The sequence below is a fragment of the Megalops cyprinoides genome, chromosome 16 (assembly GCF_013368585.1).
Source record: "Megalops cyprinoides isolate fMegCyp1 chromosome 16, fMegCyp1.pri, whole genome shotgun sequence".
In the NCBI taxonomy this organism is placed as follows: domain Eukaryota; kingdom Metazoa; phylum Chordata; class Actinopteri; order Elopiformes; family Megalopidae; genus Megalops; species Megalops cyprinoides.
In genome coordinates, this window is record NC_050598.1 from 11,585,442 (window position 1) to 11,599,300 (window position 13,859).

General features: G+C 39.6%; 1 protein-coding gene across 1 annotated transcript; it reads left to right on the forward strand.

Annotated features, from left to right (window-relative positions):
• The first annotated feature begins 9,811 nt into the window (after window positions 1–9,811).
• On the forward strand, window positions 9,812–12,645 carry LOC118791360 (CCR4-NOT transcription complex subunit 8-like). Its single transcript, XM_036548700.1, has 7 exons — window positions 9,812–9,881; window positions 10,642–10,827; window positions 11,000–11,193; window positions 11,669–11,830; window positions 11,939–12,083; window positions 12,208–12,318; window positions 12,520–12,645. Exons 2-7 carry the CDS (start codon window positions 10,711–10,713, stop codon window positions 12,643–12,645), a joined length of 855 nt encoding a protein of 284 aa, XP_036404593.1. The 5' UTR covers window positions 9,812–9,881; window positions 10,642–10,710.
• The last annotated feature ends 1,214 nt before the right edge of the window (window positions 12,646–13,859 follow it).

Below are 13,859 nucleotides of genomic sequence, written 5' to 3' on the forward strand. Positions count from 1 at the left end.
ATCAATAAAAACAAAAGGAAGATTGCAGTATTTGATATCTGCTTCTTGCTGCAATGACAGAAGACATTCCAATAGCCTGTGTTAGCTAAAGTTAATAATACCTTCCCCACATATTAGTACACCTGCACAGTTACCTTTCCCACAATTGCTTTGAGCCTAGGTAAATCTACTTGCTTCGTAATCACCTATATGCATTTTATCCTGCCACGATTTTGAGTTCTCACATAGGAGTGGCATTATATATTCATTCATCTGAACCAGAAAAAGGCACAGTTCGCACATCTTCCACAGTAAAGATGCCCAAATATCACGGCACTACATTACTATCTACTCCTCTGTGATTTATTGCTCCTGATGACACATTTTCACATGTTTAAACACATACAAGCCTTTAGTAAAACAGGTTGTATGTCAGGTGAAATGCTATAACAGCCTTGTTAGAGCTACATTGTCCCTCCAAGACCCCTTGTGCCTGAGCCAGAAGTACTGAGTCTGTAGCAGTTAATTAACAGAAGGCCAGCCCATCTCTGCTTCTCCTCCCAGAGAGAGGCCTTGAACACACAGTACCCTGCTAAAGTTCAGGAACAGTTTATCTGGAGGGAACATGTTCTGCCCTGATATTACACATGGACTGCTGTTTTTATTTAAGGTCTCCTTTTTGGAAAATTCTATAACATTATGAAAGTATTTAACATTAGACCCTCAAGAGAGTTCAGTAGTCTTGTTGAGATCAATTTAACACATTTAGTTTATATCAGTCTTTACTGTACATAGATTTTTTCCATCATAGAGGCTGTATCTTAGTTTCCTGACAGGAATGGGATTTGAGAGATGCCCTAACTTTTGTGAAACTTCTATGAATCTTGGCCTAATGTCATGTCTCCTGCCTCTCACATCTGGCTCCTCTCACAACCAGCTCCTGCCAGCTCCAGTTTTAAACACTCACTACTCACCTCAGCTTTCTCTACACACAGTTTGTTGATTCTTGTTTGCATGCTGATGCTTTGAACAGGAAGCGAGTTGTATGTGTGGAAAGATGGGAGAGGAAGTGCAGCGCTGATGCATCTCCTTCCTTGACCTATTTTTCCTTAGCCGCGGGGATGAGCTTTTTGTCCTAATCCTGCTATTTACTCTCACTGCCACCAAAATCAGCCAGCAGAAAAATGACGTGTGTTCGTGTTTCTAAATTCGCCACCACACCACCAGAGGTCATTCTGATTGAGAATTGAACTCAGATGCAGATACAATAATCATGCTCTGACATTCATTTTGACCTTATAAACTAAAATGCCATTGGTTTAAGTGACAGTCAAAACTCACTTTACAATAAAACTCCCTAACCCTAACCCTAACCTCAAACCACAAATCAAACCAGGTTTGCTTCTTTGCATTGTATAAGACAAAACACCAGATAATTACAGTGTAACATGGCAGGACATTTTCCTCAAAGCACAATAACTGCCTTCATTAGGATTTACCAAACTGAAACAAAAAATGTGCAAATTATCTTTCCCAAAAAACCCACTGTGATGGTAAAAAGAAGCATGACTGCTGCCTATACATTTAAGCACAGACCCCTGAGAACTACAATGCTGGTCAGCATTTACTGTTTTCAGAAATGATGACAAAATTATTCTGTCATAAATGTTAAATGTATTCAAACCATGGCAGATCTATCCTGTGATAAGAAGACAAAACTCTCTAATGTGGAAGGCCAGGGGCTTGAAAACTCCACAAGGACAGGTTTATTGTTGTAAAACTATCTATCACAAGCATGACAGCCCAGTGTACTGCCCAAAAACAAATAAATCAATATCACATCAAAGCCAATGCATACAATCACCCACTAACTTGTGGTTGAATTTAAGTGAAATATCCCAATAAAAAAAGAAGTCCTGATACACATAAAACTAACAAAACTCAGCTGCTCACCTTCTGTTTTGTTGTTAGAAATATGTTTCTGTCATTTTTTGGTCATTTAATTTTATTGTCCTCAGTGAATTTACCTAGTAATTGCATGCATTTGATGTGTGTTCTTCATTTGTCGATCTTAAACACACAAGGCCATACCCGTTCGCAAAGGCGGAGATCGGATTGGTTGGCTCAGACAGGATCTGTTCACTTCTTTACAGAAGGTCAAATGTAGAGTCGAGGGAATGATGTACAGACTGGCTTTGCTGTACACATGGACACTGGATTGCTGTTCCTGCTATAAGATACTTTGCAGAGAAGGTCAGAGAAGGTTTCATTGATCAAAATACCAGTTGTCAACATTTAGAGAGGTTTAGCATGGTCCAAGAATTTTCACCAAGAACCTGCATATCAAGGCCAACTATTCCCAAAGCAATGCTGATGGCTTCTGCCAATAGACACTCCTCCCATGGACAGTAGCCCTAACAGTATTTCTAAACCCAACAAAATCCTAATCCAAGCCCCATCCTCACCATAAAACTACACTAAACCATAACCCTGACTCTAAAAAACTCACCCTGCTCCTATGTTGACCTCAGTCTCACCTCTTAAGCCTACTTTTAAGCCCTGTCCATGCCTAGAAAGGCATAGCAGTATGTAAGATCACCTGTTCCCCTAGCCCTAGCCCTAAGCCTAATCCTAACCATAAAACCTCACTCTGCTTATATACCTTGACTCCATTTTCACCTTGGGAGTCCACTGTTTATACCGGGACTCAGTGGGGGTTAGTTTCCAAAGTTTCCTCATTAGTAGGAGTAAAGAGGCCTGCCTTCAACATTCAGCTGACTGAGCCACTAAATGTGGTTTGGATGTAATTTCCAAGGGACACAGTACAGCACTGGTTAACCCCAAGAGTTCACTTAGCTCTTGTTTATTGTGGCAAAACAGTATGAAGGAATTCAAACCAATAAAATAAACTAAAACACGTATGGCCAAATAACTGTCAGGGCTCCGCCCCCTTAAGCCGCAGTGTTTTTGTTTTCCCTGTCCTTGTGCTTTTGTTTTCCTTGTGTTCCTGCCCCGGATTGCTTCTCTGTGCTTCGAACCCTGCCTGTCCCTGGATTTACGAACTGCCTGTCCCTTTCTATTCTCGCCTGCAACCGGAACATCCTGCGGTCCGCGTTTGTGTCCCGACCACCGGCGCTAACAATAACTTTATATCTCTCTGACATCTTATTAACATAATGTAATGAATAACTTTATTTATAAACTAATTAATCACTACACTTCATAAAATGTTTGAAAGAATCATTTTAATAAGATCTTAAAAGTGTTTTATTTATGGGTTCCTTGAGTAGTTAGATTGCTTCTCCTGAATAATGCATTGAACTATTTAGAGTCAAAAGTTTATGTTCCTTCATGCTGTTATGCAATTGTAGTTTTGATGCAGAGCCAATCAATCACACTTGACTTTGGTGCATTCAAGCATTTAGGCCAGAGTAAGTCAAAACAGCTTATCTGACATTTAGTCAAAACGTTTTACAGATGCAATGTGCAAATTAGTAACAAGACATCTAATCAAACAACACAATGCCTGATTCTGTTGCTCTCTGTTGCTCTGTTTTTGGAGGAGCCCCACTCCTTATGCCCTACGTCCTTCACAAAACCCTGGGCTCCCACCTATGCTGCATAGCATGAATCTGTCAAGAAGTGGTTTAAATGATGTCATCATATCTCTCGGCAAACTTTCTTTCTGCCCTACTGCACCTTTGATTTTACTTATGTAATTTTACAAAAAGCTATTCATTTTCACAAAGAAGATGACTGGCCTTTTTATTACAGTGTAATGAGCTTACCTTTTTGAAGTCTATAAGGAGGTGCTGGCAGGTCCATTAGCTCCAACATACTTCTTATTAAATGACACCTAATGGCAGTAAACCTTAAGGCACACAACTTTCCCCTGACCTGTTTTATTACATTGTGGGTGAGTCAAGGTCTCACTTAGGCAATCAATACCCCAATCAATGGTGGGCTAGTGGTATTCACTCGCAGGTGGATGTGAGGTGACAGAATGACTGAGGTACATTATTAACACACAGAACTGTCAGCTGCAGCTTGGGGGTCATATAGGATTTCTCAACAAAAAAATCCCAAAATTATATTTTATACAAAATGATTAAATTATACACACACATGCACTTATATATAATATATAATATTAATAGCCATCATATTTCCAGTGAACTGATTTACATGTTCATTTTACTTTGTTGTGATTTGCAGGAAAACCATCTAAAACAATCTGTAGAGTATGTTCAAAGGCAAGCTAAGTGTATGCTCCCATGTTGCAGAATCTATAATGTATTTTGTAAGTAGTCCTTAGACAAGGTTACAGATCATACCACCATCCGGTGGCTCTTCAGTTAAATTTCTTTTGCAAGAGGGATTGCAAGGCTGAGATGATTCCAAACATTGGGCTACCCCCAATATTAGCATATTCCTCATGACCAGAGAGGTTCTTTCTTCTTCTTATATTTTGATAACATCCACTCCAAATGGGAGAGAGTGGGAAACTAAGTCAAGGTGACTTCCTGTCGATCACAGCATCTGTCTTTCTGTTGTCAGACCTGTACTGGGAGACGCAGGCCAGCAGCAGCATCAGCATCAGATTGGCTTCGTTGAAAAAATGATTTAAGATTCCTCCTCCACATATGCCTGGATAGCAATGTGTTTACTTAATGTAATGAGAGGAGCACTCCAGATTATTCTAGAAGGAAGAATATTGCAAGGGGTAACAGAGGAACAATAAATACAAGAAATCCATGCACTCTGCATTTGCTACAGTAGGTGTTTCTGTGTCTAAGAAGCTCATTTATAAAGTGGACCCCCCCAGGTCAGCACCTATTTCCCAGCAGGTGCCTAGGCAGTGTATTTTTCTGAATGTTTTTGCAAACATTCATATCTTTTCATTGTTGGACATCGAAAGGCCAAAGCAAATAAATGGGGTCCAGGATCTGTGGGTGGCACTGCAGTTAATGTTTCATTCAGACAGAAAGGCCTTGATGGTGGTGGTTGGGGTGGGTGGGTGTTACAACGATACAATATTTTTTGCTTGCTGAACACAGAATGGTCTTTGATTTTTTGCATCTGTTTTTCTTTGTATCCAGGACAATTTGAGTAGAATCCATCCTTCCCAGTCAGCTACAGTGTAACTAAATGAGAAAAGCAAACAGTGGAAGTGACTAAGTGAAGAAGTGGAGGCAGGTAAATGAGAATATCCACCAGTTTGCTGCTGCTTCCAGAGACTTCTATGCGGCCAGAAGACTGGCAGGCTATGGTTGTGGGCTCCCTTCCAACAATATACATTTGACCTGAAGTGTCAATGCATAACACAGTGCGACAATGGCTAATCCCATTTTGCAAAAGCTATAAGTGATACTATAATCACAACTGCAGCAACACAGTGTATCAGTGTAGAGCAGCACTATAATACTCCTGAAGTTCCATACAGAAGACCAGTGCTGCAATGTAATTAATTGTGGGAGCCAAGATGCACTCTGAAGATGTAATTCTTCAGTCTGTGCTGGAAGATGGCCAGGAGCTGTTCTGATCACTGTGGGAAGCTCATTCCATCATACAGGGTCCAGAACGGTGGCTGAATTTGAATTAATTTTGTGCCCTCTGCCCCCTGTACTGCCTGAATGGTATGTAAAACTCATATGGTTATGTAGCTGCTTGTTTGACTTCCATGTTAATTAAATAATACAATAAAGTAAAATAAAACTGCTTGATGCAAGATGCACTCATTGTGTAACTGCATAATCGATAAATTACTACTAAAATATGACTAAACTACTAATAAACTACAATTTAAACATTATATTATTTAATAATTAAATAAACTGAATCAATATGATTGACATTTAAAACTGGATCAGTTTTATAACACTATTCAGATATGTGCTTTACACTTATTCAGACTTGGTTTAGCCCCCCTCCCATGCATGGTGCAACAGGCCTCCGCTGTATCAATACAACTGAGCTTCAATGTCCTTGAAAGAAAAAAGAAAGTAAAAATAAAGATAACCACCTTGGAAACAGGGCCAAAACAAGTCTGCTGCCTTGGGAACAGCAAAGAATGGCCCACAGCTTGGCCATATGGAGTGTAATTAGTTCAGACCTGGCTGCAGCCAATCTAAACGAGAAACTCGCTTGAGAGCATAAAAGTTAAACTAGTGCTAGTTATTACAGCATGTGTGAGCAGATTCAAGACTTATTTTACACTGAACCAAAAAAAAAACAAAAAAAAAACCCACAACCAAACAAGCAAATCAACCAAAAAAAAGACTCCCTGCTGCTGGCAGGTATAAGACAGTCAGGCAGACAATGTTTTTGACTGTGTTTTCGGTCCAACCTCCCACCTCTAGCATGTATTTACTGAAAATAAATTTATTGAGAAGGCAAAAAAAAAGTCCTTGAGCAGAAACAAGATACTTCATCTACACTAGAACAAGGACCATAAGATCAACTGATGTATTTACTTCAAACAATCTTCAAAAGAAGCATGTAAACAAAAAGAGATTACAAATCATATTTTGTGTAATCCACTGCTGTAATCTAGTCCTCCATAATGAATCAATTACAATGCTTTATTAGAAAACATTGCTTGTTCACCTCCAGGGTCCAATTACACAGTTTACGTTTCATATATTTTCCATTACACCGTGGGATATGCCAGAATAATCCATTTTAATCAAGGTTACTGAAGGGTACAACAGCAGCGCCATTGCTGAACCACCACTCCTATTTCCCTTTTTCATTGCCTTTTTTTGGGAAAGGAAAGAAGAGGAGGGCATGGTATCGGATGAATGTTTTGCGCAGTTCATAATTAAAAGGTTGCATGACCCACCCCCTCTTACTTCCTATTACTTTCTGTCCTGATGAGACAGAGCATGATGCATCATATGCAGATTATGGGCTGTAAAACAGCGCTCAGCGCAACTCAAGTAGTGTAATAGTGTAATGAATAGGATGGGACAAAGCCACTACACATGATCCCTTACCATGCAGTATGCCAGATACTAGGCACAGGAAATACTACTACAAAGAGTATTTGTTTGTTTGTTCATTTTGTCAGTTTCGTGGTGGGAAGAGGTGGTATCTGGTGTCCCTCTGGTTAAATGTTGAGATGATTCCAAACATTGGGCTAACCCAGTATTAGCATATTACTTGTGTTTTCATCAATATTTGCTGAAACCAGAGAGGTCCTTTCTTCTTATATTTTGATAGCATCCATGTTCTCCAAATGTGAGAGTGGGAAACTAAATCAAGGTGACTTCCTGTGGAGCACAGCATCTGTCCGTCTGTCCTCAGACTTGTGCTGGGAGACACAGGCCAGCAGCCGCATCAGCTCAGCTTCATTGAAAATGAAGCCACTATCATCATTAATTTGATGATAGTGGCACTGCAGTTTTTTCCAAAAAGGAAAAGTACTGAAAGGGGCATCAGAGGAACAATAAATGTAACCTCAATGTATGATCTCTGAATATCTCAAACGCTCATAGTTTACTATAGAGCAAGCACTGCTCAGTCTCAATGTCATTTTGTAACTTTTGTTAATTTGCAGAATGCATTATAAAAGCTAATCATAGTCAAGTTTCTACATTAAAATTTAAGTCAATGTTTGTTTACAGTAACGATGACTCTTTAAATCCATAGAACCAATATAAAGTCAGGAGCATAAAAGCATAATAAGGAATAAAAACAGAAAACTCAAGTAGACATGAACTTATGGATCAAATAATATGTTAGACAGAGAAAGAGAAGAATTATTACATAGTTAGACATAAATTGAGTTAAGTAATTCCACCAATTTTAAGAGAATAAAAAATATAATTAAACCTTTTAGACAAAGAAAGCAAATAACTCATCCCTGTATTTTCTGTTCTTTGGTTTACTAAGGTGTGGATTTGGTTTGAGCAAAAAGATATATATTTTTTTAATTTTCCAAGTCTTTAAAATGAACTGCATTTTTACCTGAGGGAAAACCCTTCATAAACTAAACACAAACACTCACTGAAGCAGGACGGCTCCACAAACAATGACTAAAGTGTGGACTTCACACCCTTACCATGAGCCTTTTCCTGCTTTTCAAGAGTAAGGACAGCTAACACATGCCCTCATGCAGTAGTATACTGGTTGTCCGCTGAGAGCCAGTTAGATTAGGCAAAATATAAAAACCATATCCAAGTCCATTAACCTAAAATCTGTGCTTGCTATCATCACAATACCCTTTCTTTTCGTATTCAATCAATCTCCTCATAACCTTCTCGCTGTTATACTAGCAGACAACTCCTTTCACCTCTTCACTCTCCATTTTCAAAATTTTTCATTTTCCTGTTCCGTTATTATGTAGCAAAATAAACTCTCCTGACATAAGCACAGCACACGTATTATTACATTCCATAGTGTGACCTTTTCTTTCTCTAAACAATACTAATGCATTCCCTGCCCGCAAACTCATCTACTCTGCCTCATTTCAATAAGGATAATGAACTAATTACAGCTGTAACCTTGGCTCCTGAATTTGCATTCACCATACCAGTGCATTCACTGAACTGTTAAAATGATTTCTGACAGCATGCAAATTCTGTCTCCATGTATCGGATCACAGAGACATCATGAGCTGCTGGAAAGTTCATATTCATCTATTGTCTTTTGTACCTGAGTCAAAGATGTGATGGGCAGATTTTGAGTGTTTTCAACAAGTAACAGTATATTGCATACCTTTTAAATACCCTGTTTATATTTGTTATAGTCTTATATAAGGTTGTTTATATATAAGATTGCTTGGAAAAAAAAGTAATTACATTTATTAGGTTTTTATAAATATCAGACAGTATTATCCTGGATTAAATCAATTATCATGCAATATAATCTGCCATGGTCATATGATGTAACCAACATAAATAAACAAACTTCAGTTTTAAATGTATTTGTTCACAATACTATTGTTATGTCTCTTCACAAGAAACAAAAGCACATTAACAACGGATACCATCAAATTTTAGTGACATATTTTTTCTTGCTGCAGGAATCTTTTCATGTTCAAAGACAAAAAAAAGAGAGAATAACCTAGTAAACAGCACAAAAAAGCTTGCATTTTTAGTGGTGTGCGTTTTTTTCACTATAAATGTCAATGTGTCAATGCATTTAGTTTAAATTTGTCTAACTCCATGGATGGTCTGTGATTGAAAAACCTGCAAAAGGGTTCATCTCACAGTCACATAACAGCAGCTTGCATTATTTTGCCTTTTATCTCTGCTGGAGTCACTGTCTAGAAAAAAAAAATCAAACCTACAGGTTTTATTTTCTACATCTACCCTGCCTGTGAGAGAAAGTGCCTTGGAGGTTTTCTGTGGCTATTTTGGTGCAACAGCATCATCTGTTGAGGAGGCGCTATCATTGCATCTCTGTTATTCTACAGCGGAGTTCAACATGTGATTCAACCTCTTGAGCTTCATCAGCGTAATTCCAAAGGTGCTTCTTAAATTATGCAAATTCATCACTTTCCAACCATCATCATGATGTACTAAAAAAAATCTTAATGCAATATCCCTCCACTTTGGGGTACAACCAACTAAACCAATGTTTAACCTTCCTCTGAAGAATGTGCATGTTATTTCAGAGTAATAAATACAACAGACTTAGTTAATAATAAATTTTATTGTGGATGGTGTCGGTGTGTGTATGTAGAGGGGAGAAATAATCAAATTTACATTCTGTAAACACAACAACGGCGTAACTGCCCGCGTTCACAATATTTACGGCTTCCTGTTCCCAGATACGAGTAGGTGGAGGTTTAGAGAAACCGTCAATACGCCTGCGTAAAGCACTTTGTATTTCCGCGAGCTGGACAGAGGGGAAGCATCAACGGGAATTGGTCGTTTAGCTTCCACTTTCTAAACTAGGTACGTAGCGAGCAACTGAAAACTTTGTTTTGTGGCCAAGATGCGTCGGATGGTTTGGTAGTTGTAGGCAGCCAGCTAATCATCTGCCGCAGAGCAAGCATTTAAGATGAATCAGCTAGCTCCGGCTAACTAGTCTTGATACACTTTATGGTTTCGCCCGACAGCATGCTAGCCAGATTAGCTGGTGCTAGGTATTTATGATCACTTTTTCCAAGATTATTACATATCATCTGGCAGCTTGCTAATGCGACATGTTACTGAATGTATTGGTCCAAGCAGTCGCTCCCTAGCTTGTTAGCTGTCTGTGTAGTTTACATACACTTCGAGGCAAAAAACTTTTAGCTAGCTAGCTAGCTAGCTAACAGCTCTGCAGCTTGATAGGCTGGCTGGTTAGCTAGCTATTTGGGAGTTAACGCCAGCAGCGGGTTATAAACTGTTATTTTTTAAATTATTGATGGAAGTTAAGACATGTAGCTAGCGATGGGTATCGGCTTTTAATGTAGCTAACTGATCAGTAGCAACCTAACTGCAATGCATGCAGTTCGTTGCTAGGTGATGCAAAAGCTTCTGAGGATCCGCGGTGTTCTCTGTTCTGAATTTGTGTTTATGGATTTGACATATCATGCAATTACACTGGGATATGTTGCTAACATTAGCTACCTAACCAATGAAGTATTGTCTTCTTACAGCCAGCTACCAAACATCAACAGTCTTCTAACAGCCAAAGGCCTAGTGATTTTATCTAGTCTGCCTTTTCCAGTTCTTCCAACAGACCCCTTAAATTGGAAGCCCTGCAGGATTTTCAGTGACCCCTTCCCAGTCAGCCAGAATGCCAACCGCTCTCACAGATCCAAGCCAGATAATCTGCGAAGTCTGGGCGAACAATGTGGATGAGGAGATGAGGAGAATCCGGCAAACTATTCGAAACTATTCTTACGTTGCCATGGTAATGAGTCCCTCTACATGAGTGTAACCACATAGCCCGCGTTGATGACGTTGTTCAGTTCTTTTTTTCTATTAGAAAAGCTTTTGCTTTATGTTACTATGGCTTTATCTTCTGTTAAACCAAAGACTATGACTAATTTAGAGAATAAGATACATGCTTTCTGTGCTCTCAGGACACAGAGTTTCCAGGAGTGGTGGTTCGGCCCATTGGTGAGTTTCGCAGCACAGTGGATTACCAGTACCAGCTTCTGCGCTGCAATGTGGACCTGCTGAAGATTATCCAGCTGGGACTGACATTCATGAATGAGGAGGGCGACTATCCCCCAGGGACCACAACGTGGCAGTTCAACTTCAAATTCAATCTGACGTATGTATCTGTTTCTCTAGACCAGGGGTCTCTAAAATTTTCGAGGGCTGATTTGGGGATCTTGCATTGAATAGAGGGCTGATGCAGTGATTTACCATACATCAGAATGTGTACGCTGAAGTGTAGTCATTGAAACTGCCTACTTTTAGTATTTAGCACTTCTGTTAATATTGACCAAATAATTATGCAGTTATGCAACTTTGTAACACTGGCTTCATCTCTTCATTTCTTCAGGATCTCCCTGACAATGCCAATAGTTATGACCTTTCATAATCTGGACACCCACAGATCTGTGTGTAAAGTTCTTTGGAACATAGTGGACCGTTCTCAGTGTTATAATGCAGATTACATTTTAGAACTTTCTCACAGATCTGATGCAAGCAGAGAGCAATCGTTTTGGAATTTAGAATGGAAATTATTTGTGTACAGATAAGGTGTGTGTGTATTAACGATATTCTGTCTGTGTTTTGTCCAGAGAAGACATGTACTCCCAGGACTCGATTGATCTCCTGCAGAATTCGGGACTTCAGTTCAGGAAGCATGAGGAAGAGGGAATTGACACTCTCTACTTTGCAGAGCTCCTGATGACGTCTGGCCTTGTTCTCTGCGAAAATGTCAAGTGGCTCTCCTTCCACAGGTACTGACGCTGAGCAGGTGTGGGTGGAAGTGGAGCCACTGTCCCCGGAAAAGTCTATGAATTCAGGGCGCTCTGTGTCAAACAAAACTCTGCTGTCCTCCCCTGCAGTGGCTATGACTTTGGCTACCTGGTGAAGCTCTTGACCGACGCCAGGCTACCAGAGGAGGAGCACGAGTTCTTCCAGATCCTCACCCTCTTCTTCCCTGCCATCTACGATGTAAAGTATCTCATGAAGAGCTGCAAGAACCTCAAGGTGAACCAGGATTTCCTCTCTTCCTCTGTGCAGGAAGGCTATGTGGTTGCGCGCTTTGAAGAGCTTTAACCGCACGTGGTTGATATCACTCTGATCGTTGTGTGTGTGTGTGTGTGTGTCTCAGGGTGGTCTGCAGGAAGTGGCTGACCAGCTGGAGCTGAAGAGGATCGGGAGGCAGCACCAGGCAGGGTCTGATTCCTTGCTGACTGGGATGGCCTTTTTTCGAATGAAGGAGGTATGTCAGATGTTTCCATCAGTGCCATGGAATGCTGCATATGCGCACACAAAACTGTGTCAGGTATTTCAACATGCTGTATTTTTCAGACCAAATCCCATTGCTGTGGTGAACCACCTTGATTACACAGAAAGTGTGTGAATCGCATGGTGTGGGGATGGTTGATGTTTGCAGTAAGATAAAGTGTCCTCTTCTCTGCAGCTGTTTTTTGAGGATAATATCGATGATGCAAAGTACTGTGGCCGGTTATATGGCCTGGGTTCTGGATCGTCCAGTCAGAACGGCATATCCAGCAGCAGCCAAGAAGAGGCCAACAACAAGCACTGACCATGGAACAGTATCTTCAGATTCATCTCAGCTAGCTATTATGTTGTGTAAATATGAGCATATATTTGGGTTTATAACTTAATTTATATTCGGGTGTATGTCTGAGTATTTGGGTATAAATTGAGTATTTATTTGTATTACTTTGTATATAAATATATACAAATTATATTTTTTGGCATAAAAATGCAGTGCATTTCTGGATAAGAGTGCTGGCTCCCACTGAAACAGGAAAAATGTGATATTTCTGTATTGCCATTCAGATTTTCTGTAGTGCTGAAGTTGAGCCACTGGACTCCATTACAATAGCATCAGAGTCATTTTATCTTCGTGTTTCATAGCAGAGAAGCAGTCACTGCTGGAGCACAGGACCAAGGCTCAGATTCTGCTGAGGAAAGTGTATTTTAATGTGGCCAGGTGCAGTCACCTCCTTAACCCCTGCATTGCCAACAGAAGGGTGTCAACTGTTGAATTGGACCAAGGCTTAATAAGAACAATCACTGTTGGGCATATTTGTAGAAATTGTAATATTTTAAATTATTCTGGAGAGGTGTGTGCATTAAATGTTAAATGTGACAAGCAGATATGTTTTTACCCATTTTCTTCCGGAGTGAAGATTTTAGCTTTAAGGCTGGCTGTTGCAGAAAGTGTGGGGACATCTCCCAGTGTTCTGAAACTTTTGCTTTTAGATTTTACGCTGCAATGTTTAAATTGTTTTATATTCTATTTTGTTTTAAAGAGCTGTATATTAAAGTGTTTTGTATGAAAGCAATGTTAAGTTTTACTATTTCATCCTGTCTTTCTTTGTTTTGGGCAGACTCATGTAATTCTACTCCTGAAATGTACCTCGGTGAGAGAAGGTATTTCTTGTTGTAAACCCACTTTGAATTTTTTTTAACTCTACTTTTATAAGACTTTTGATCCTGGTTCAAGACCTAAACTTTTTGGAGTGAAAGGGCTTTCTTTTGAAAACTCACCAGTATTTTATTTAATATCATATAATGTGATATCTAATTAGATTTTGATTTAAAAAAACCAATTAGTATATGAAAATTAAACTCAGGAAAAGTGCTTAGTTGGAGGTACTGTACATGACCCAAGAACAAGGAAGTTGGATATGAGTCTGATCAGTGTGGAGTTCACCTAGCTGCTAAGCTGCTCCTATGTTTTGACTTGCAAATTTATACTTCAGTTTCCACTCCTTACAAGAACAGCCA

Excerpts from the sequence above, each read along its gene's own strand:
- LOC118791360 (XM_036548700.1), top strand. The coding sequence starts at position 10,711 with ATGCCAACCGCTCTCACAGATCCAAGCCAGATAATCTGCGAAGTCTGG. Across the intron at positions 10,828-10,999 it reads ACTATTCTTACGTTGCCATG|GACACAGAGTTTCCAGGAGT; the intron begins GTAATGAGTCCC and ends CTGTGCTCTCAG. Across the intron at positions 11,194-11,668 it reads AACTTCAAATTCAATCTGAC|AGAAGACATGTACTCCCAGG; the intron begins GTATGTATCTGT and ends TGTTTTGTCCAG.